Below are 24,362 nucleotides of genomic sequence, written 5' to 3' on the forward strand. Positions count from 1 at the left end.
GTGTCGAATTCCATTTGCTTCACAAAACTCTAAACATTCTTTGGAAGTGAACTCTCCACCTCGATTAGATCTCATGGCTTTAATTAGGTATCCACTTTCCTTTTCCATTGCAGCTTTAAATTTCTTGAAAGCTTCAAAGCCTTCCGATTTCTACTTTAAAAAATACACCCAAGTTTTTCTTGAAAAATCATCTATGAAGAGAAGGAAATAGTTACTTTTACCAAGGGAGTTTGGCTTGAATGGACCGCACACATCAGTATGAATGAGCTCGAGTGGCTTCTAAGCTCTTGAGTTTGACTCCTTTGGAAAGCTCTTTCTGTTTGGAAAGCTCTTTCTGAACTGCTTGCCAAGTAAACATCCTTCACAAAGTTGATCAGGGTGATTGATGTATGTTAAGCCTTTCATCATGTTCTTCTTGAATAGTAGATCCAATCCTCCAAAGTTGAGATGCCCATATCGAAGATGCCAAATCCAGGATGGATCTTTGTGAAAGGCTTTGAGACATTTTCTAACATCATTTTGAATATTTAAAGGAAACATTCTATTCTTCGACATTTTCACCTTTGTAATTAGATTTCCTTTGTCATCTTTTAGGAAAAGACTATAATCTTTTAAGTGAATATCATAGCCTTTTTCTAAAAGTTGACCCAAACTAAGGATGTTGCCTTTCATATTGGGCACATAGTAAACATTCAAAATTATTTGGTGACTACCATCTTTTATACGAAAAAGAATGTTACCTCTACCCTTCACTGGTACTTTTGAATCATCTCCAAAAGCAACACTGCCATTCACAGATTCACTTAGTTGCACGAACATGCTTTTGTTTCCACTCATATGATTGCTAGCACCTATGTCAAGATACCATGTATTTTCTTGACCTCCACTTGTGTCATTGCGTGCTAGTAAAAGGGTGCCATTTTTACCATTTTTCTCTTCAACATAATTCACTCTCTTATCAACTCTGGTACTTGGAGCTCTACATTCTGAAGCATAATGCCCAAACTTTTGACAATTATAGCATTGTACTTGGAATTTGTCACACCTCGATCTTGGATTACTTCTACCTCGTCCTCTGGTTGAGCTTTCTCTTTTGGCATAATTGGGGTTGTTGTTGTTATTGAAATTCCAACCTCGTCCATGACCACGACTTCTACCTCGTCCTCGACCTCTACCTCGGACATAGTGCCTTCTCTCATTGTCGAAGCTATCTTCTCTTTTCTTTGGATTGACTTCTATCTTGAGAAGTTGTTCTTCGATTCCTTACTTCTTTTTTAGTTTTTCTTCATAGGCTTCAACCTTCCTTGAAGTTGCTCGATCATCATATCCTTTAGATCTCTTGTTTTCTCAATTGTCACAACAATATGGTCAAACTTCGAGTCTACTGATCGAAGTATCTTTTCAATGATCCTTACCTCTTTTAACTACTTGTCATTTCTTTTTAATTCATTAGAAACGGTCACAACCCGAGTGAAGTAGTCAGAAATTGACTCCGACGCCTTCATGTGTAAGGACTCAAATTCTCCTCGTAATGTTTGGAGATGAACCTTCTTAACTTGCTCCGCTCATTTGTAGGAGGTCTCTAGTTTCTCCCATGCTTCTTTTGAGGAGGTTGTACTAGCAATCTTTTCAAAAGAATCTTCATCTAATGATTGAAAGATGAGATACTTTGCTTTATTCTCTTTTTTCTTCAAGTCTTTTAAATTCTCCTTTTGTGCCGCAGTTAAAGTGGCTTCATTTTCTGGCACAATAAAGCCTTTCTCCACAACATCCCATACATCATGTGCACCCAATAGAGCCTTCATTTTAATACTCCAATTGTTAAACTTACTTCCTTTTAATTGTGGAACTTGAAACGACATCATACCACCATTTGCCATAACTCACAAATTGAGTGAGATTTTTGATATTCTGAATGCACGAATGGATCCAGCACGTCAAAAAACCTTGGGAAGGACCCGAGTCAACTTTCGATCAATGGTCAACATCAGTAAACGGTCAATGTCGGTCAACGATCAACGTCGGCTTAGTAGTCTTGGTTCGGTCCAGCTTGGTTTGGATGGAGTTGGCTCGGTTCGACTTGATTCGGTTCAGCTCGGCTCGGCTTGGTTCGGTTCGGCTCAGCTCAGCTTGGTTCAACTCGGTGAGTCGACTCAGCTTCAAGACAGAAAATTTCCGGTGGCGAGTGTGGGCGCATCCAGTCTTGTATTGGGATGATTTTTGCTGCGTCACGTTCCTCTCGTCGAGATCTTCGATTTGATATGATATATGACAATATATAGCATCGAACACTAGCTCTGATACCACTTTGTTGGATAATTAATAAATAAAACACACACAAAAATACTATTTTATTTCTTCAACAACACTCCTCACCAATTACAACTCTTATTTTTCACTCTCTACACCTTAGAGATTTTGTTACTTCACTTGATGCTTAAACCAAAGGGGAGAGGGGGTATTTATACATGAAACAAACTAATCACAACCATTTATTTATTCAACGAATACACAAATCCTCACCATCCATCAAAACCTACGGCTTACCTACTTCACCAACGACATCTACCACACCCACTACAAGTAATTCAAATCTCACAAACTATACCTACTCATGGAACCTTCCATGAGTTGGGCTTGAATTTATTTATCTTGGATAAAGTTTATGATCCAACAATAATTAACTGCTGTTGTAAATAATTAAAGATGGTATGTCTATTATAAACGTTGTTATCATAAAGATAAAGATAATAACATGGCATATATTAAAAGCATGCCGTAGATAAACATTATTTTATTGTTTAATAACAACATATAGTTTTGGAATGCTGTGATAACACTTTTTGAAAGCATAATTTAGGTGCCATTAATATTCAGTTTTATATGCCATATTTCATATGCCATTAAATCAAAATCCTAAAAATTAGGGAATTAAATAATTTTTTGTGTTTACTCCCAATTAGATGAGATCTCTCTCTCTTTGCAAGTTAATCTCTAACGATAGGAAATTCCTTATTTTTCTATTTCACTCACATATAAAAAATCTCATCTTCCCTTTTCAATTCTTATGGTTCCCATGTCAAAATGAGCTCTTTCTCTCTACCTTGATACGCTTGACGCTCTGTACTTCAATCAACAACATATTTTTTTTAATCAATCATCAATTTGCTTAAACTTGTTTATCAATTACTTGAAACATCAATCGTCCAAAATCCTCGATAGGTAGTTAATTTTTTTCTTAATTTCATTTGATGAAGGTAAATCAATCAATTTAACTTTTTAATTTTTTTTAAACCCTGTATTTTTATTATTTTACCATTAAGAATATTATGTATAATTTTTTTTAAGCACCTTGTTTTGCAAATTTTTCTGTTTTCTATTATTATATACTACATTTATGGCTAAAGAACAATTAACAAGAAGATTAGTTGAGGGATTTGTGTCGTCAAGTGTCCATTGTGAATTAATTGATGAAATGAAATCTTGAAAAAGGTATCATCTTACAATATGTACTTATAGCATTGGCACTAATTTTTATAAAAATTTTAAGTTGAAGGTTATATTATTATCATGTATTAGTCTGATTATATTTTTTGGTATGTAAAGGTTTTATTTAATGTTATTGCAGGTCTTTGGACAGAAAAAAATTAATCATTTTCAGAGGAAAAGGAACTTCAAATCAAGGATGGTGAACTATTGTTAAACAATAATATGTTTTTCTAGCATAGTGAACTTCAAGTCTTTGTAAATATTATTGTATCAAATGTCATAACTTTATTATTATTTTTTCCCTATGTTGACTTTAACAAGTTGAAATAAGAGGTATTGCGAAATTGTCTATTTAGAATTCATTGTACAATTTTTCTTTTTTGTCAAACTAATTGATGATGGATGAGATTATGTGTCGTGTAATTGTATGTACTTTTTAATTATATGTATGTGAAGGTAAGCAAAAAAAAAAAAAAAAATTAATTGAGAATATATCGCTTCATAAAAAAAATAAAAAATCAGCTTCACACTACGGCCATTTCCAAAGTAATCATAAAGTTTAGTATAATGGAAGGGTATAAATGTCGTTAAACTAATTAATAATGACATGTTTTTCTTGCCTTACATCATTTTTAACGACAACATCAACGACACTGAAATTATGCCATTGAAAGTACATCACTTTCTATGGGGAAAAAGGGCAGTGGGTCTCCTAACGTTTGGAGAAAAAGATATAAACCCATTAACGTTTCAAAAAAGACATATAACCATCTTTTTATTAATAAACTAAGAAATAGAATTGCGCTTCACATGGCTTTGAACAATTATTAATAATATTAATTTACATAATTTTATACTAGTTTTAATATTATTTTTAAAAATATTAATATAAATTAATAGAATATTAATATTAGCCTCTCAGTATGTTCCCTTCTTCGGCAGTGAATCCGAGAGAGGTGAGCATTGCAATTTATAAATTAAGGTGAGGCAGAGGAGAAGAGTGGTTAAAAATGTTTATAAATTATTGTTTAATTTATGATCAAGAAGATTTCAATTAGAGAAGATAGTGGGTCTTTTGATGAACTGTTACATATTGATTGTGTAATAACAGACAAATTAGTTATGAGAAGTTGAAAAGCCAAATCTAAAAGAAAATTTCTCTATTTATTAGATAATAGAGAATATACAAATATGAGAAATAGTGATGTCACATCACTTCTAGTAGTCCCAACTTTATATAAATATGTAGATTCTGTTTGTTTTAATAGTAAATTTATTTTTAATTTAAAATTATTATTATGTCTCCATAATAACTAAATTAATATATTGGCTTAAGACATGTCATGTGTACAATGAAATCACAACTTTTTATTTAAAACTTAAAATTAAGATATAGTTACCTTTTACCCAAATTATTCATTATTTTTAGAGTGAATTTTAATTTTATCCATTACTTATCATTTCTTATTGGGAAGGGTATATTGATAATTTAGAGTGGATAATTTGGGCAAAAGGTAATTATATTTCAATTTTAATTTTTACGTAAAAACGTTAATCATTTCATTATACACATCATCAACGACATGTCTTAGATCAATATATTGATTTATTCATTATAGGGACATAAAATTAATTTTAAATTAAAACTAAATTTATAAAATGGCCAAAAAACGGGTGGGCTATAGCCTTGGTGGGGGGCGTGGGCGAAGTTCGTCCGCCGGACTCGGAATGGCCCGAGACTTTGCGGGCGGCCTCCGTGTGCCAAAAATAGGCCACGGGCACAGCCGCGCCCAAAAATTAGCGCCCGAAGGTCGGGGTGCCAAAACCCCCCAGCGGAAAAATGGCCAAAAAACGGGTGGGCTATAGCCTTGGTGGGGGGCGCGGGCGAAGTTCGTCCGCCGGACTCAGAATGGCCCCTGACTTTGCGGGCGGCCTCCGTGTGCCAAAAATAGGCCACGGGCACAGCCGCGCCCAAAAATTAGCGCCCGAAGGTCGGGGCGCCAACACCCCCCAGCGGAAAAATGGCCAAAAAACGGGTGGGCTATAGCCTTGGCGGGGGGCGTGGGCGAAGTTCGTCCGCCGGACTCGGAATGGCCCCATACTTTGCGGGCTGCCTCCGTGTGCCAAAAATAGGCCACGGGCACAGCCGTGCCCAAAAATGAGCGCCCGAAGGTCGGGGTAACAACACCCCCCAGCGGAAAAATGGCCAAAAAACGGGTGGGCTATAGCCTTGGCGGGGGGCGTGGGCGAAGTTCGTCCGCCGGACTCGGAATGGCCCCATACTTTGCGGGCTGCCTCCGTGTGCCAAAAATAGGCCACGGGCACAGCCGCGCCCAAAAATGAGCGCCCGAAGGTCGGGGTAACAACACCCCCCAGCGGAAAAATGGCCAAAAAACGGGTGGGCTATAGCCTTGGTGGGGGGCGTGGGCGAAGTTCGTCCGCCGGACTCGGAATGGCCCCAGACTTTGCGGGCGGCCTCCGTGTGCCAGAAATAGGCCACGGGCACAGCCACGCCCAAAAATGAGCGCCCGAAGGTCGGGGCGCCAACACCCCCCAGCGGAAAAATGGCCAAAAAACGGGTGGGCTATAGCCTTGGTGGGGGGCGTGGGCGAAGTTCGTCCGCCGGACTCGGAATGGCCCCAGACTTTGCGGGCGGCCTCCGTGTGCCAAAAATAGGCCACGGGCACAGCCGCGCCCAAAAATGAGCGCCCGAAGGTCGGGGTAACAACACCCCCCAGCGGAAAAATGGCCAAAAAACGGGTGGGCTATAGCCTTGGTGGGGGGCGCGGGCGAAGTTCGTCCGCCGGACTCGGAATGGCCCCAGACTTTGCGGGCGGCCTCCGTGTGCCAAAAATAGGCCACGGGCACAGCCGTTCCCAAAAGTCGGGGTGCCAAAACCCCCCAGCGGAAAAATGGCCAAAAAACAGGTGGACTATAGCCTTGGTGGGGGGCGTGGGCGAAGTTCGTCCGCCGGGCTCGGAATGGCCTGAATTTACAAAAAAAAATGAGGTTATATGTCTTTTTTGAAACATTTAAAGACTTTATGTCCCTTTTTCCAAACGTTAGGGGGTTCACAATCCTTTTTTTCCTTTTTATGGCTCATGAATCAATGACATGATAGTTTATTCCATCTTAATCATAAAACGGCATTTTTTAGAGGCCGTTAAAAGTCTCTTATGTTGTAGTGTAATGAATTAAATAATCATTTAAATATAACCCAAACAAAACAAAGAGTGCTTTCTCAGAAAATTGAATTGTAATTTTGTCCACCATAAGACAATATACAGGATAGCTCATATGGTTGGGCTTTGACGGAGAAAGTAATGAACAAAATGGAATAGGATTTTAAAATACCAGAAAATACATTGAAAATTTTGAAGTTGGGATATGATGAGGTGAATGATATGAAATATTTATATATGAACAATTTTGTATATTTTAATATTTATGTCCTCATGAGTCTTATTGAGTAATTTTTAAATAGTTTTATTTAACTAATAATTGATTGATATGGGTTAAAAAATTGATATGCACATTTTGCCCACCCTTCTATTTTTTTAAAAGTAACTAATACACAAATAAATTTGGATTAAAAAAAATTAATGATCGAGATATGATAGATTATGATGATATGATACATTAATTTCAACCCATTGATGTTGTGACATTTATTTTTCTTTATCCTCTCCCCTTTTCGTCAGCATTCTTCATTTTCTTCATTTCCTTCATTGTTTTCTCTCTCTATTTACCAAGAATCTACACTCCCTTTCATAGTTATTTTTTTCTATTTCTCCTTCCACTCAAATTTTTTCAGTTTTTCTTATCATCAACTATTGAAAAGATTTTCACTTGCGCTATTGCGCAAAGTAAGTTAAGACCCAGTGAAGGGCCCGGCAGGGGGAGGGGGGGGGGGGCGCAGGGAATAAAATAAAACATCCAATTGATTGTTGAAATATGTAACTTTCATTTTTGAATCAACCACTAATTACAAAATCAGTAATATTTTTATTATTGTTTAGTAGAATTTTGCGTTACACTCCAAATAGTCTTGTTGTGCAAATTTCTCTCTATATCCCCAACTAAAGAATTATTTTTCGTCGTTTCTTCAACATTTCTTCTACAATTTGTCCATCAAAGACTAATTAAGTCAAGTTCATGCTTTTGAGTTCCATGGTCAAAACAATTAAGCTTGAAATTAAACGATTTGATTAATTTTCCTCATCGACATGTGCGACTCAAAACCAAAAGAAATTTATTTTCAATTGAAATCAGATGCTTAGTTTTCTTTGCCTGCATCTACACGGCAAAGGAAAAGATGTTAATGGACATGATGAGATATAGAGGAGACAAAGAATGAGACGGGAACTAGAGAAGTCGTTGGACCCAAAACGAGGAAAAAAGGAAAAAAAAGAAAAAAATAAATGAAATAGATTTCAATACACATATTTTTCATTTTAGTAGTGCATGTTTTTATTTACTTTTTTTAATAATTTAGTGATATTCACACTTTGAGAAAATGAGAATCTACTCACTAGAGATCTATTTTTATTACAATTTATTTAAATACAAATTAAAATAATATAATTGTCAATATATAAATACAAATTTATACAGTGAATTCTCTTCTAATGAGGAAGTCATTCTCTTATTGAAATGAAGACCAAACTGAAATACAGAATCATTTGAAAAAAATAGTATTGAAATATAATTTGTTTTATGTAAGTAAACTATAAAGTTCTTTGATAGTAGTAAGTGTGATTTATTCTAAAATTTTGATGATAAATGTTTATCATAATTTAAGAATTTTGTAAAACAAAAAAATTAATCTTGTGTATCGTAGGAAAAAAAATATGTCGGTAAGGGTTGTTTTGAACGTTGCAATTAAATAATTTATTGAGCATTTAGCATTAAGTGTTGAATGAAACTTTTTTGCCTAATTTTATTCAAACATTAATATTTGATAAATTCTTAATGTTTAAGTTAAAACCAACGCGCATGAAGTAGCTAAATTACTGAAATTAAAATAAGTTTAAAGTATTAGATAAGTAAAAACAAACAGACAAACAAACAAACGGCCATTTCAATTCATGTAAAATTTATTTCCGTAAAACACAAAATTTTAACCTTATTGTAGGACAAACCTATATTACTCCTGTTGTATCAATGAAATTATAAAGATAAAAATGTCAAAATTATTTAATTTATTTAAAACTTGAGATAATGAATACAAGCATGGCTCTAAATTCAAATCTCAGCTGATGTAAAATTAATGATTATTATCTTTCTATTACTCCAACTATGTCAAGGTAAGGGGCGGAGCCCCATTCAGACCAAAAGGTGCCAACGCACCTGAATAATTTTGAAAACTTAATCCCAAATAAAATATGATAATATCAAGAGTTTTTGGTGTAAATCTTCATTTTGGTCCTTGCAAGACTGCACATTCTCTCATAAATTTTAAACTTTAAAGAAAAATGTTGTTTAATTTATATGATCCGACAAACATTAATTCTGATAATAACTTGTACCTTTACAATTATTGATATATTTTTTAACAAATTCTTTTATCTTTCCTTTGCCAAAAAAAGTGAGCTACTTTTTTTTTTTGTTGATATTTTATAGACTTCTTCTTTTATTTACATTAGTATTATCATTTTTTTTAATAGGAAAGAAACTTTTATACTATGAAAATAAAACTTTTAAGTGTTACAGCTTATTCAATTGAAAAAAATCAAGTATGAAAAATGTATGTATTTCACTACGTTACTGTTAATTGACTCGTAAAATTACGATTTTGCTAATTCACTCGTAAAATTGCCATTTTGACCTTATTTAATTTTTCCACACCCGTCGGACGTATCTTGGACGAGGAGTAAATTACATGTAGATAAGGTGGGAAGTAGGAGTAGGGATGACAATTTAACCCGGATCCGGACCGGACCCGGATGAACCCGGATAATCCGGTCCGGGTTCAATCCGTACCGGATTTTTATCCAGATGTAAAATTACTAACCCAGATATTTTCGGTTCCGGGTCCGGTTTTGACTGAACCCGTAAATCCGAAACCCAAACCCGGATATATTATTTTATACTATTTCTTTAATTATGTTTAATATAAATAGAAACATTAAAAGAAACCCTAGTTTCATCACTTTCACAGCTGCTGCTGCTGAAAACCGAAGCCAAAAGCGCCAAACATTTCCTTTCTCTTCAGCTCGTGCTCGTCTCCTCATCATCGTGCTTCGCCTTCGCGGATCTATTCTTCATCATCATCATCACCATGAAACGCCACCGTCGTCATCATCAGCGGCATCATCAAACGCCACCACCATCATCATCAAACGTTGTGTTCATCATCATCAGCCGTCGTTGCGACCAGCACTAGCTCCGATACAGTCAGAAGTTTACGATTAGAAACCAGCGGCCTTTGTCGGACGCCGATTCTTGAAGTTGAAGTTCATGAATCGTGAGTTTCGGCATTGTTATGTGATTTATGCTTCGAAATGTTTTTGATTCTTGCTGATAATAGATTCGAAATAATATCTTCAACATTTGAACTTTGAATTGTAAACTTATGTTATAGATTTATATTTGTGGATGTTTTATTGTTCAGAACCATTAAAATTTAGGGCAGGTATTTGTTTTGAATGTTCTGGAATCTGGATATGCTGTTTTAATTTTTTAATTTTTTTATTTACTGATCCGGGTTCAAAACCCGTAATTCAGAAACCCGGATTTTACCGGGTTGAACCCGGACCGGACCCGGATACAAAAAATCCGGGTTTATATCCGGATCCGGATTACAAAAATAATATCCGGGTCCGGAACCGGGAAGGCCGGACCCGGACCCGGACCCGAATTTTGCCATCCCTAAGTAGGAACAACTCCAGCTCAACTCCAATCCAAATCCATTTCATTTGACCTTGAAATGGCAGTGAAAGCAACTTCCAGTATCCAGCTACTATAAAAGAAAGTGAAGGGAGGGATGGTGTTGAGTTTCAAATAAAGAGAAATCAAAATATTAGCTTCAATTCAAAGATGGATTTGGATATTTGCTGCGTACTATGGCTTGTATTCACATTGTTTTGCGTGATGGCTTTAAGTTTCAATTCCGGTGGACGACGCAAGCATCTTCCACCGGGACCAAGGCCTTATCCGGTGATCGGAAACCTGCTGGAACTGGGTGTTAAACCTCACAAGTCACTGGCCAAGCTTGCCAAGACTCATGGCCCTATAATGAGTCTAAGACTTGGCCTGGTGACCACAGTAGTGGTTTCTTCTCCAAGCACGGCCAAAGCTATCCTCAAAGAACATGACTCATTATCCTGTGATCGAAAGGTCCCTGAATCAATCTTGTCCCAGCCATACCGGCACCATGAATTCAGTTTGGTCTGGCTGCCAGTCTCAACACTGTGGAGAAGTTATCGAAAAATGTGCAACATGCATATTTTCACTAGTCAGAAACTCGATGCCAGTCAAGACCTTCGGCGCAAGAAAATGAAAGACCTTCTTGCCTATGTTGAAGAAAATTGCCTTGCGGGTAAGGCAATAGATTTTGGCCAAGCTGCTTTCAATACGTCAATTAATTTGTTATCCAACACAATATTTTCTATTGATTTGGTTCATCCCAATGAGAGGAAGTTTAAGGATACAGTTTGGGGTATGATGGAAGAAGCAGGAAAGCCTAACTTGTCCGACCATTTTCCTCTCCTCAAAAAGCTTGATCTGCAGGGTATAAGACGCCGCAACACACTTTATGCTGGCAAGATGTTCGAGGTGTTGGATCGCTTGATTGATCAACGATTGAAGAAAAGACAAGAACATGGTTGCAGTATTAGCACCGAATCTAAAGATATGTTAGACACTGTCCTCGATATTATCCAAGACAAGAGTGAAATGATTGACACAAAACATATCAAGCACTTGTTTGCGGTAATGTTTCTTTTTCTTTTTCTTAATTTCTCGTGAAAATGGCAAGTGAATTAACAGAGTTCATATACCGGATTTGCTTATTGCGGGGAATGACACAGCTTCAATTACAATGGAATGGGCAATGGCAGAATTACTCCACAACCCTGAGGCTCTATCGAAAGTAAAATTGGAGTTAGAACAAACCGTTGGTAAAGGCAACCCAATTGAGGAATCTGACATCACTCGTTTACCTTATCTACAAGCAGTTATTAAAGAAACTTTTAGGTTGCATCCGACAGTTCCCTTACTAGTCCCTCGTAAAGTCTCAGAAGACATAGAAATTGAAGGCTTCATAGTGCCAAAAGGCGCACAAGTATTTGTCAATGTATGGGCTATTGGCAGAGATGAAAGCATATGGGACAACCCTCATTCTTTTATGCCCGAGAGGTTCTTGGGGTCAGATGTTGATTTTAAAGGCCAGAATTTTGAGCTAATCCCCTTCGGAGCTGGGCGGCGAATTTGTCCTGGTTTGCCATTAGCAATCAGAATGTTATATCTAATGTTGGGTTCACTTATTAATTCTTTTGATTGGAAGCTTGAAGATGAGAACACGGACATGGAGGAAAAATTTGGCCTCACCATAAAGAAGGCTCAACCCCTTCGTACTATCCCTATTGCCATTTAGTCCCATTCTATAGTTAGCTTTTTGTTCTGGTGGAGTGAATTTAGTTTTAGCAAATAAAGCACTATGTTGTTGCTATGTATTCATCGTTGTTGTTTATCTATTTTTCTTATTATTTATTGGCAACTATCTGATCGATCACCTAAATCCGCTTTTTTGAGTGAATCATTATTGTAAGCAAATACGATGTAGAACTTTGAATGACAAAGGAGACATGTTTTTGGCCACGATTTTTTTAGCCACGTAAGCCAAGAGAGATTGTTATGAAAAATGTTCAGTTTACTTAAACAAAGTTGGACAGCCAACGGGAAAATTTCATGACCAATGATTTCTTTAGGCCAAAGCTTGTTTTTCTTTAGCAGATGCTTGTTTTAGCCACAAAAACTGTTGGTGGTATGTACTTGTGAGGAATGGCAAATGTAAAGAATTACAATAATAATGGTGGAACTTTATTGTGTAAAGTAATGTATTTATAACTTTGTATGTGGAAGAAAATAATAGTAATAGGTAAACTGCAGAAAATAATGTGTACTTCAAGGGACGTTACAAATGTCGCTTTCCTTAAGACGTTATTTGCCCCCACCAATTGAGTGATGCACATGGGTTAAACAAATACACCTCTAGGATACAGTGAAGCACTTGTTTGTTTGTTTGTATTGTGCATCGGCGAAAACAAACCAGAATACTCTTAAATGTTGCAAGCCTGCCAAGAACAATATATTGTTCCTACAGAAAACAAAATATTGGATTTTTTAATGCACAAAAAAATGAGTGTTTTGTGATGAAACTCGTTTTTGGAAAGAGTGTTGAGAAAAAAGTGGTGTGGGATCATTATTTTCATCATTAAATGTCTTAAACATGACCTCTATTTATAGATAAACTTGTGCCCCTTCGTTTAGGTTGTCATCTTTCATGATACCCCTTCATTCATGGCCATTGGATCAAGATTTAATTTTAATCAATGATCCAAATTGAACCATAACCATTTCAAATGAAATATCACCATGAAATGATGCATCTCCAAGTGACATGTCACCATGAAAACTTATATCCTTAAGTGAAAAGATACTTTTTCTATAAGGCACAATTAATTGGATATGTCTTTATAATAAGACACCATTTATTTAGACATGTTTTTAGAATAAGATACCATTTATTTTGAAAATTTTCCAATAATCCCCCACCATTTTCAAAATAAATGAATTTTGAAAAATTATCTTGCACAAGCTTGGAAAACTTATGTATAGATGAATGTGTCTTTTGGACTTGAAACTTCACTTAGTGACAACACACCAAGTTAATCAAGGTGGCATGGTAGACAAGCTTTGAACCAACGACCTTATTTGACTAACCAGATATATCTCACACATAAGTTTTCAAATTCTCAAGTATTGTTTAGCCGACATGTGGATTGGCCTTGTGTTTATATCCTGTTTTCATGAGCGCTTTAGTAACTGGCCAAGTTACATAGGAAGCGGTACCACCTCCTACACTCACATAGGTAGACTTATCTAAAATATCCATGTAACTAAAACATTTATTAGTCTATTAAAAGCTAAGTAGCTTAACATTTCCCATATGTTAGAGGTATCAAGCACTGACTTTTGGGACGCGTCTTAAAATATTATAGTGCTTGTTATCACAACATATGATGTACTTTGCTCATTGAACCCAAGATATTGATGCTTCAAGTGTTGGGTTGAGTTTCCATCATTGGTGATAAGATGATGCTGGCTTCAGTCCCATTCCTTTAGAAGTTTTCAATACAATATCCCATGCAAGATCTTTAGTTAAGGGGTCTGCCAAATTTTGGTATTATTTCACAAAGTCAATTGTGATTACTCATTTGTAAGTAATTGTCTCACATAACTATGTCTTAGACCAATGTGCCTAAACTTTCCATTATGGATTTGACTGTATGCCCTTGACAAAGTTGCCTCTATCACAGTGAATGGATACATGAGGCATTGGTTTAGGCCAAATAGGAATTTCTATAAGCAAATTCCTTAACCATTCTGCTTCCTTGCAACAAGAAGTCAAAGCTATAAATTCTGCAGCCATGGTGGAGTCTGCTATACAAGTTTGCTTCTTTGAGCCCCATGAAATAACTCCTCCACCAAGATTAAAAATCCAACCGCTTGTGGATGTTGATCATCTCGATCAGTAATCCAACTACCATCTGATAAGCATATAATAAATACATATTTTACCCTTAATTATATAATTGTTAATTATTTATATTTGTTATCTTTAATTAATTAAATTATTTTGTTGAATAGGGAATTAATTGGAGATTATAGATAAAAAAAAAAAGACATAAAGGAGCTCAATTTCGGAAGCATCAATTAATTGATTTTGGGAGCAGTTATGCATATATGTATGTTAATTCAAGCCGAGGAAACCGAATTCAACAAATTCTTTCATCATGCACATGCGGACAAAGAAGAGAAAGTGATGTTAGCTTTAAAAGTGGCTAGCACATGAGGATTAAATGAAGCTTAATTGGGCTTTGCATAAGTGGGCCGATCGTTAACTTGTGTGAGGCAGTTTATTTGCAATCAAAATTTGAAAGGATTCAACTAACTATAAAAGTCGAACTTTGGCTTTTGAAAGGAACAGCTGCCGGAGGAAGCAAATGGAGACGCAAGGCAGAGAGAAGAAAACCGGTAGTAGCAGTTCAATTTTCATGGCTGATTTTATTTTATTTGTTTCTCCCAATTCAAGTATATCTAGCTAATTTTCTTATACTGAGGTAAATGATGAAACCCTATTCAATGAAATAATTATCTTTTTATTTAATTAATTCCCTGTATGTGTGCTTTAATATTTATGGTTCTTGATTAATATTTGATTAAATCTAAGTTTGGATCTATAAAGTCTATACATGATTATATTTGATCCTGTGTCTTTCATTAAACTGTTTACACATAATGCTTAGGGAAACTTTGACTCTTTGTTATTCAATATGTTTACATGGGATGCTTAGATATCATACTATTAAGAAGAAAAAGCAAGATTAATTTTATTTGAGTTTAATTGTTATATTCATGAGATGACATAGATTGATTTTGAGTTGTCACTCTAAAATTTGGGATTAATTGATAATTAGGTAATTACTAATTGAATAGTGGTGGATTCTGAAACCTTGGTAACTTTTATCTTACTGAATTCTCATTTGCTTTAATTGTTCTCTTAGTTTAATTAGTTTTATTTCTCTTGAAAACTCGATTTGCTCAACTAGGTTAGAATTAATATTAATTTTAGATTTAAATTAGACTTTTTAATTTATAACAATCTCTGTGGGTTCGACCTTATTATCACTATTCTATTTTTAGATTCGTACTCTTGCAAGTATATTAAATTTTTTCATAACAACATCCCAAAATCCTTCCAAAATCGAAGGATATCCAGTGTAATATATACCATAATCCATTGTATGTTTTAAATAGTTTAGAATTCTATGGCTTGGATTACTAGTATATCTACTCAGCTTTCCCACAACGAAAGCAATGCTAGGTCTAGTGCAAGTCATCGCATACATAAGACACCCAATAACACATGCATATTCTAATTAGGATACTGCTCTTCCAGTGTTAGGGTACAATCTTATGTTTGAATCAAAAGATGTTGACACATGCTTACAATTATAATAATTAAATTTCTTTAAAATTTTCTTAATATAATATGATTAGGTCAATACTAGGCCATGCTCATTTTGTTATAATTTTAATCCCCAAAATCACATCCGCTAGCCCCATGTCTTCCATATCAAAATTAAATGACAATAATGATTTAGTGAGTTTAATGCTCTCACTATCAATAACAAAAATTAACATGTCATCTACATATAAGTAAATAATCACACATTTGTTTCCATTGAATATGCTATATACACATTTATTAGATTCAAGAATATTAAATCCATTTGAAACAATCACTTTGTCAAACTTTTCATGCCGTTGCTTTGGAGCCTGTTTAAGACCATATAATGACTTGACTAGTTTACAAACTTTATGTTCTTGTCCTGACATAACAAACCCTTCTGGTTGTTTCATGTGAATTTCTTCATCTAATTCTCCATTTAAGAAAGTTGGTTTTACATCAATTTGATGGATTTTCAAAATGATAAAGTGAAGCCAAAGCAATCAAGACTCGAATAGTAGCAATTCTTGCAACAGGTGCATAAGTATCGAAATAATCAAGGTCTTCTTTTTGTGTAAAGCCTTTCGCTACTAGTCTTGCTTTAAATCTTTCAATGTTCCATCAACTTTCTTCTTCATTTTGAAAATCCATTTACAACCTATATGATTAGAGCTAGGTGGTAAATCAACTAGTTTCCAAGTCTTATTACCCATAATAGAGTCAATTTCATCATTAATGACCTCTTTCCAGAAGGCAACATCTTGAGACTCCATTGCCTCTTCATAGGTGAAGGGAACAAAATCTATAGTAGGTGTGATCATATTTTGTTTAAATTATATTTAAGTGAGAGAATTGAACCTCACAGTGCAAGTATGTCGTTTCTTCCATCTGACTTCAAGGAGTCTTTCTCAGCCTCTTTTTTTAGCTTTTCCTATCATCATCAGAAATAAATTAGAAATAGCATACAGTTGTAATATACTAAGGCTAAACTAATTAAAGAATATTTAACTTTATTGAAGCTCCTCACCATTTTCATAACAATCTTCTCAGTTTTAGGGTAAATCAATCAAAATATAAAAAGATAAGGGAAAAGAGATTCAAACACGGAGATTTTTACATAGTTCGTCCAACCTCGCCTACGTCCACGCCTCCAAGCACACCAGGCTTGAGGATTCCACTAGTTAAGCCTTCAAGGCTTCAAGAACACTTATAATTGACTTATAAGGTGTCAATCAACCTTTACATGAAGAGATTATCCCCAATCTCTTAACCCAAGTGTATCCCAACACTTACAATCACTCAAACAAATATTACAAATTTAGTTTTCTCTCACACAAAGTATATGATTACAAATCAATGCCCAAATGTAAGAATAAGTGGAACATGAATGTGTTTTTGACTCAATGAAGATTGTATTCTTGATTATAAGCTCAATGATAACGTTGTGATCAACCCTTGTTTGAATTTGAATGAGCCTATTTATAGTTGGAGATGAAATATAGCCGTTGTTGACTTTCTGCGCGAAATCGAATCGCCGTTAACCATTAACGGTTAACCGTTTTTACTTGTCCAAGCGACCGTTGAGCTGAAATTTAAATAAACAGTTGACCATTTGCCATTATCGGTTTGCCGTTAATTTCTAGAGACCTGCAAAACAAATTTATGCTATTCGTTCTTACTAAATGGTTAAAGGTTAGCATGGAATGACATTCTGAAAATTATCGGTTAGCTGTTTGACGTTAATGGTTCGCCGGTTATTTCCAGCAACACGCAAAATAGAATAGGCTTATCCGTTTGTCTTCAACGGTTCAAGGTTAGCACCTATTTCCATTTTGGAAATTATCGGTTCACTGTTTGATATAAACGGTTAGCCGTTTAATTCCAATAACCTTTCCTGCACACTTGTGTTGCCCATTTTTACTAATCAGTTCAAGTTTAAGAAAATACTCATCTCTAAAATTTATCGGTTAGCCGGTTCATTTAGGGTGATGCCTTTGATGCATTTAGGGTTTTCTGTAAAAAGATTCAAAATGAAAAGGGAATGACTTTTTTGAAAATCATGCATTTAAGAATTTTGGTAATATTTTAGCATTAAGCGTCAATTTTCATCACCTAGGACTCCACAACAAAATGGAGTTGTTGAGAGAAAGAATATGTCTATTCAAGAAATGGCTAGGATTATGTTGAATGAAATGCTTTGCCTAAGTATTTTTGGGCCGAAGTCGTCAACACCACTTGTTATGTTTTAAATCGTGTGTTGATTAAGCTTTATCTCAATAAGACTCCCTATGAGTTTTGGAAAGATAGAAAACCCAACATTGGATATTTTAAAGTTTTTGGATGAAAATATTTTATTTTGAACACAAAATATAATCTTGGTAAAATTTGATCCAAAATCTGATGTTGGCATCTTTCTTGGGTATTCAAACTCAAGCAAAGCTTATAGAGTTTATAACAAAATAACTTTAGTTGTGGAAGAATCTATGCATGTTACGTTTGATGAATCTAACTCCTCTTTTGTGAAGAAAGTTGTTGTTGATGATGATGCAGATGAAGAATGACAAGAAGATTCATCAAATGATAACCAAAATGATACACCACCTGGAAATCAAGAGGAGCAACATGAAGAAACAAATGTGGAGCCAAATAAAGATACTTCTCAAGCACTCCCCAAGGAGTGGAGGTATGTTTCTTCTCACCCTAAAGATTTAATCTTAGGAGATCCTTCGCGAGGTGTAATCACTACATCGTCACTTAGGAATACATGTGAGCATGCTGCATTCATATCTCAAATTGAACTGAAAGCCTTTGCTGATGTTGAAAACGATGAATCTTAGATCATGGCAATGTAAGAGGAGTTAAATCAATTTGAGAGAAATAATGTGCAGGAATTAGTTCCCCAATCGGAACATCAATCTGTTATAGGTACTAAATGGGTATTTAGAAATAAAATGGATGAATCCGGTGTGATTATGAGAAATAAAGTTAGATTAGTGGCTCAAGGATACAACCAAGAAGAAGGAATTGATTTTGATGAAACATTTGCACCTGTAGCTAGATTAGAATCCATGATGTTGTTAGCATTTTCATGTTATAAAGATTTTTATTGTATTTCAAATGGATGTCAAAAATACTTTCTTAAATGATTATATTATGGAGGAAGTTTATGTAAAACAACCCCCTGGTTTTGAAAATGAAAAATTTATGTTTATAAGTTTTCAAAAGCATTGTATAGATTGAAGCAAACACCTAGAGCATGGTATGATAGGCTTAAAAATTTCTTGTTGGATAATGGTTTTTCAATGGGAAATTCATATACTACTCTCTTTGTTAAGCACAAGAACCAAGATATACTTGCTGTTCAAATTTATGTTGATGGTATTATCTTTAGTTCTACTAATGAGTCTATGTGCAAGGAGTTTTCATTTTTGTATGAGTAAGGAATTTGAAGTGAGCATGATGGGAGAATTAAAGTATTTCCTTGGACTTCAAATCAAACAAAACAATGAGGGAATCTTTATCAACCAAGCTAAATATGTCAAAGATCTACTCACGAAATTTGGCATTGATGACACAAAGACCAAGAGCACTCTAATGAGCACAATAATTAAGCTTAACAAAGATGAGAAAGGTAAAGAAGTTGACATCAAAATATATCGAGGTATGATCAGATCTTTACTTTATTTAACTGCAAGTAGACCCGATATCATGTTTAGTGTATATTTGTGTGCAAGATTTCAATCATGTCCCAAAGAATCTCATTTGCTTGCTATCAAAGAATTTTTCGTTATTTGAGTGGAACCATAGATCTTGGTCTTTAGTATCCTAGAGGAACTTATATAGATTTAACTTGTTATTCGGATGCCAATTTTGCCGGTCACAAGGTCAATAAGAAGAGTACTAGTGGAACTTGTCATTTCCAAGGTCATCCACTTGTTTCATAGTTTAGTAAGAAATAAAATTTGGTTGCACTCTCAACCATCGAGGCAGAATATATTGCCGTAGGTAGTTGTTGTGCATAAGCTCTTTGGATGAAACAAATACTTAGAGATTATGGCATTAATCTTGAACAAATTCCTATCATGTGTGATACTACTAGTGCTATAAACCTATCAAAGAATCTCATTCAGTGCTCTAGAACAAAGCATATAGAGATTAGACATCACTTCTTAAAAGATTATGTTTAAAAGGGAGATATTGCATTAGAATTTATCTCTACGGAAAAATAACTTACCGATATTTATACAAAACCCCTTTGTGAAGAACAATTTTAAAAAATTCAGCATGAATTTGGGATGATGAAATTTTTCGCATTAACATCTCTAATTATGTTATGGAGGCTATTAAAATTGATTGATTGATGATTGTTGATGACTTTGTATTGCCTATGCATGATAAATGAGTGATATGCTTGAATTATTAATCTTTGAATGCTTACATGTTTTATGACTGTGTGATGTATATGCATGATAAATGTATTATATATTTGAATTTATAATCGTTGAATGTTTATTATCATGATTCATGCATTAAAATGGCTTTTCAAAGTGTTCGGGATCATAAAATGGTCTTGGAATCGATCAAAATTAAATTTTCACATTGACGGTCCCTTTCTCATATCTAAATCAATTTCTCTTTGTAAATATATATTCTTGGTCTGGTTTCGATATTCGTTAGGTGAATATGTGGATTCAAACATGATTCTGGGACTGTACAATTAAATGGGTTTTTGGAATTAAGTTTTTAGTGATTAAAATCTAAACATTGTTGAGTTTTGAGCTTTCGCGGTTGATTTGTGAAGTGGGATTTTGCTTCTGTTGAGTTCTTAATGCATATTGAACACATAGTTCTAATTTGAGTAATAGAAATTGTTGTATTATAATTTTTGGTAGAAGTTACAGCAATGAAAGTTTAATTGAGGAGTCAGGTATTGTAAGTTCTTTTGGGATTTGGTTTGCTTTTTGATTCTGTCCGTTACTTCCTTTCTTGTTATAGGTTGGATTAATGGAGAGCTTTTGCTTATGAGAATTGTGTTTGTAAGGTTCACGAGAATTGTTTATGTGATGATAACTGTGTGATTGATAAGAGATTGTGTGTTTTGGATTTTATCTCATGGATTTAGAGTTGGACTGTGTTTGGAATTCGAATAATGTGTTCATGCACATATGATATTTGATGAAATTCCATAAGATTAATTCAATTATTTATGTTTTTTAGTCTGAATTAAGTAGAGCAAAAATTTTATTATGAGTTGATTTCTTGAGTTACTAGCTAGACTAGGTAAAGCAAAGAAATTGTCTTCGTGCACTTTAACTCTTCCTCCTCCTCCATCTAAAATAAAACGATTATTGAAGCTTTTGGAAGTGATTTGTTCTTTTTGTTTGTGCTCTTATTGAGATGATTTACATTTGGTTAAGTATGCTTTTGCTGCTATGCAACAGCACAACAGGCTGTTTTATTGCTGTTTAGCTGCTATTATGCAGCAAAACAGTACCTAGAAGTTCTGGGTGTTGTTTTTACTGTTTACTGTTGTTAATGCAGAAACACAACACCTGAAAGTGTTCAGGTGCTCTTTAGTTGTTATGCAGCAAAAACAGCACCTGGAACTGCTTTTATGTGGTAAAACACTTTCAGGTGCTGTTTAACTGCTGTCATCCAGTAAAAAGAGTATCTGGAAGTTTTCAAATACTGTTTAGCTGCTGTTTATGTAGAAAAAACGCACTTGGAAGTTTCCTTAGGACATATTTAAAGAATTGAATTCATATGCGGGCTGTGAAGATAAAATTTTTTTGGCGCTGGCTGTGAAGATCAAGAATTTTTGGCTAAGTATTGAAGGCAAATTGAAGATACAGTACTAGATTTTTTTTCTTTTTCTAATTTTTTATTATTAGAAAATATACAAGCATGACACATGCATACTTATCATTTTGTATACATTTTTAGGTAATCGGATTTTCATATATGTTAAAGGTTTTGGGTAAAGCTATCTTTTGTATATGAGACATTTAAATGAAATTAATAAGAAATTGCAATGGAACCATAGGCTTGAATTGCAACTTATTATTTATTATTTTTTGGTAATGAATGACAAAAAAACGACGGTTATTATGTAAACACTGTTGTCAAAAATATACATTTAATGACGGTTATAAACAAAAATTCTTATAAATTTTTTTTAAAGAAATGTAATAAATGAGCATTAATAAATGACCTTTTTTAAAAAACAAAATTGAAAGATCCCTTTAAAGATACCTTTAAGGACACTTTAATGATAATTTTTGTAAAAAAAGTCATTAAAATTTATGTAAATACAAATAATGACCTTGTAATAAATAACCGTAATTATAAATACACATCTAATGACGGTTAATGAACCGCCATGAAAAGTATATCTCTTTCAATGTTTACCTAAGATGTTGGTTTTAAAATCCTCATCTTATGCCATTGAAAACCATCATTGTTAATTAATTTTGTATTAGTGTCACCTTGATGTAAGACAAAATTAAATTTAGTTATCTTGGAAAGCATTCTTTATTTTGTTAGAGTCATATTTAGACTATTTTTTAGCTCATCATTTTTTTTTTTTGTTGAGTACAATTGTTTTCTCTTATTTGGGTTAACCTATAAAATTTAATTCAAAATTTGATAGGAACGTTGATCAGGATAGAGAACAAAGAAGCATAAATATTATAGCATCAATGTCATATCATCCAATCCATTAGTTCTCAACCATTATTTTTATTTTAATCTAAATTTATGCGTGTTAGTTATTTAAAAAAAAAAAAAGGTAGAGGAGGAGGCAATAAAGCAAAAATCAAATCTGGAACCCTTATCTCCCCAATATTCAAATCATAACAGCCAATTAAAAAAACTACTTAAAAATCACTCAAGTAGGCTTTTGGGGGCACCTATTTTAAAAAATGCAAGTGTGCTCATATAAATATATTACTTATCCCTTACCTTATTCAAAATTCAAGTTCATATTCAATAATAATAAACTAATAATAGTAAGAAAATATAATATTAATTATTAAGTTTGACTTTATAGTATTAGAATTTCTTTTAATTCTTAACAACAACAATAATAATAATTTTTTCTTAAGGGTTAACATAATGTTAGCTTAGACTTACATAAAGTCATAGATCATAGTTCACAATAATATCAATGTGTATTTATAAAATCATGATATTTATAATTTTATTCATTAAAATCATGATATTAACTATTTATTTAATAAATTATAAATATAAATCAATTATAGTACTTTTTTAAACTAAGAATTAAATGAATTTAAAAAACTCGGGCTAATAAAATATATTAAAAGATTCAATTTCAGGTTATTTGTAAAATCATAAAATTTTAAGTTTACTTTCATTATACAAGAGAAAACATTCTTATTGCGGTCTTTTTCACGTGTCGTGCCTTAACCCATCTTTAATTGTGCCACGCTTTTAAGGTCCACGTGCCTAAAATTCTAAGTTTGGCCTAACCCTTGTGCGTGTCGTGCTAGGCTGGGCATCGAATTGTATTAGATATGTATCCCAATTACATACAAAAAATATGTCACACATTAAAACTTCGTGATAAATAATGCTAGGAAGTTTTGGTTCCCACCCAAATTCTCTACAAAATATGTCAAATAAGCATATAAACAAAATAAAGGTGGAGAATAATATCAATCACATAACATAGATTTTATGTGGAAAACTTCACTATCAAAGAAAAAATGCAGCCATCAAGAATGACTAAATAATATCCATCACGTGTAAAATTGTTATAATTAAACTACATTCTCCTAATGGTTTTTTTTTCTTAGATCATCCCAATTACATACAAAAAATTTCTCAATCATACAACATATACTCCACAATCTCACAAATTCTTTCTTCAAATTTTTAACTAAATTGAGAGATGGGATGGGATTTACCAACCCCAGTCTCATCCCGTATATGCAAGTGAGATGAAAAAATGTCTCACTCCCGTCCTTATATTTTTTTTTTTGGAAAAAAATATGTCTCAATCTCGTCCCAAAAAAGATGGGATCCTAGGGGATCCTATCCCAATTAGAAAAATTATCATTCTTAGTTGGCAATGAAACGGAATCGGATGAGATTTGCCAATCCCAGACCCGTCCCGTATATACAAGTGAGATAAATAATGTCTCACTCCCATCCCTATATTTGTAATATTTAGTTATGTCTCACTTTAGCTCCTTTTCTTTCGAACATATTTTTGTTATTAAAGTTTTGGAATTTGTAATATATACTAATAATAAGAAAACATTCTTATTGCGGTCTTTTTCACGTGTCGTGCCTTAACCCATCTTTAATTGTGCCATGCTTTTAAGGTCCACGTGCCTAAAATTCTAAGTTTGGCCTAACCCTTGTGCGTGTCGTGCTAGGCTGGGCATCGAATTGTATTAGATATGTATCCCAATTACATACAAAAAATATGTCACACATTAAAACTTCGTGATAAATAATGCTAGGAAGTTTTGGTTCCCACCCAAATTCTCTACAAAATATGTCAAATAAGCATATAAACAAAATAAAGGAGGAGAATAATATCAATCACATAACATAGATTTTATGTGGAAAACTTCACTATCAAAGAAAAAATGCAGCCATCAAGAATGAC

General features: G+C 34.1%; 1 protein-coding gene and 1 long non-coding RNA gene across 2 annotated transcripts; both read left to right on the top strand.

Moving 5' to 3' along the window:
* Window positions 1-5,159: 5,159 nt before the first annotated feature.
* On the top strand, window positions 5,160-6,326 carry LOC127899203 (uncharacterized). The gene is made up of 3 exons (XR_008051163.1): window positions 5,160-5,299; window positions 5,481-5,842; window positions 6,024-6,326. It is a non-coding gene; the product is annotated as an uncharacterized LOC127899203 (long non-coding RNA).
* A 4,156-nt stretch (window positions 6,327-10,482) lies between these two features.
* On the top strand, window positions 10,483-12,555 carry LOC127899201 (geraniol 8-hydroxylase-like). Its single transcript, XM_052432495.1, has 2 exons — window positions 10,483-11,414; window positions 11,479-12,555. Exons 1-2 carry the CDS (start codon window positions 10,528-10,530, stop codon window positions 12,083-12,085), a joined length of 1,494 nt encoding a protein of 497 aa, XP_052288455.1. The 5' UTR covers window positions 10,483-10,527; the 3' UTR covers window positions 12,086-12,555.
* The last annotated feature ends 11,807 nt before the right edge of the window (window positions 12,556-24,362 follow it).

This window comes from Citrus sinensis, chromosome 8 (genome assembly GCF_022201045.2).
Source record: "Citrus sinensis cultivar Valencia sweet orange chromosome 8, DVS_A1.0, whole genome shotgun sequence".
In the NCBI taxonomy this organism is placed as follows: Eukaryota; Viridiplantae; Streptophyta; class Magnoliopsida; order Sapindales; family Rutaceae; genus Citrus; species Citrus sinensis.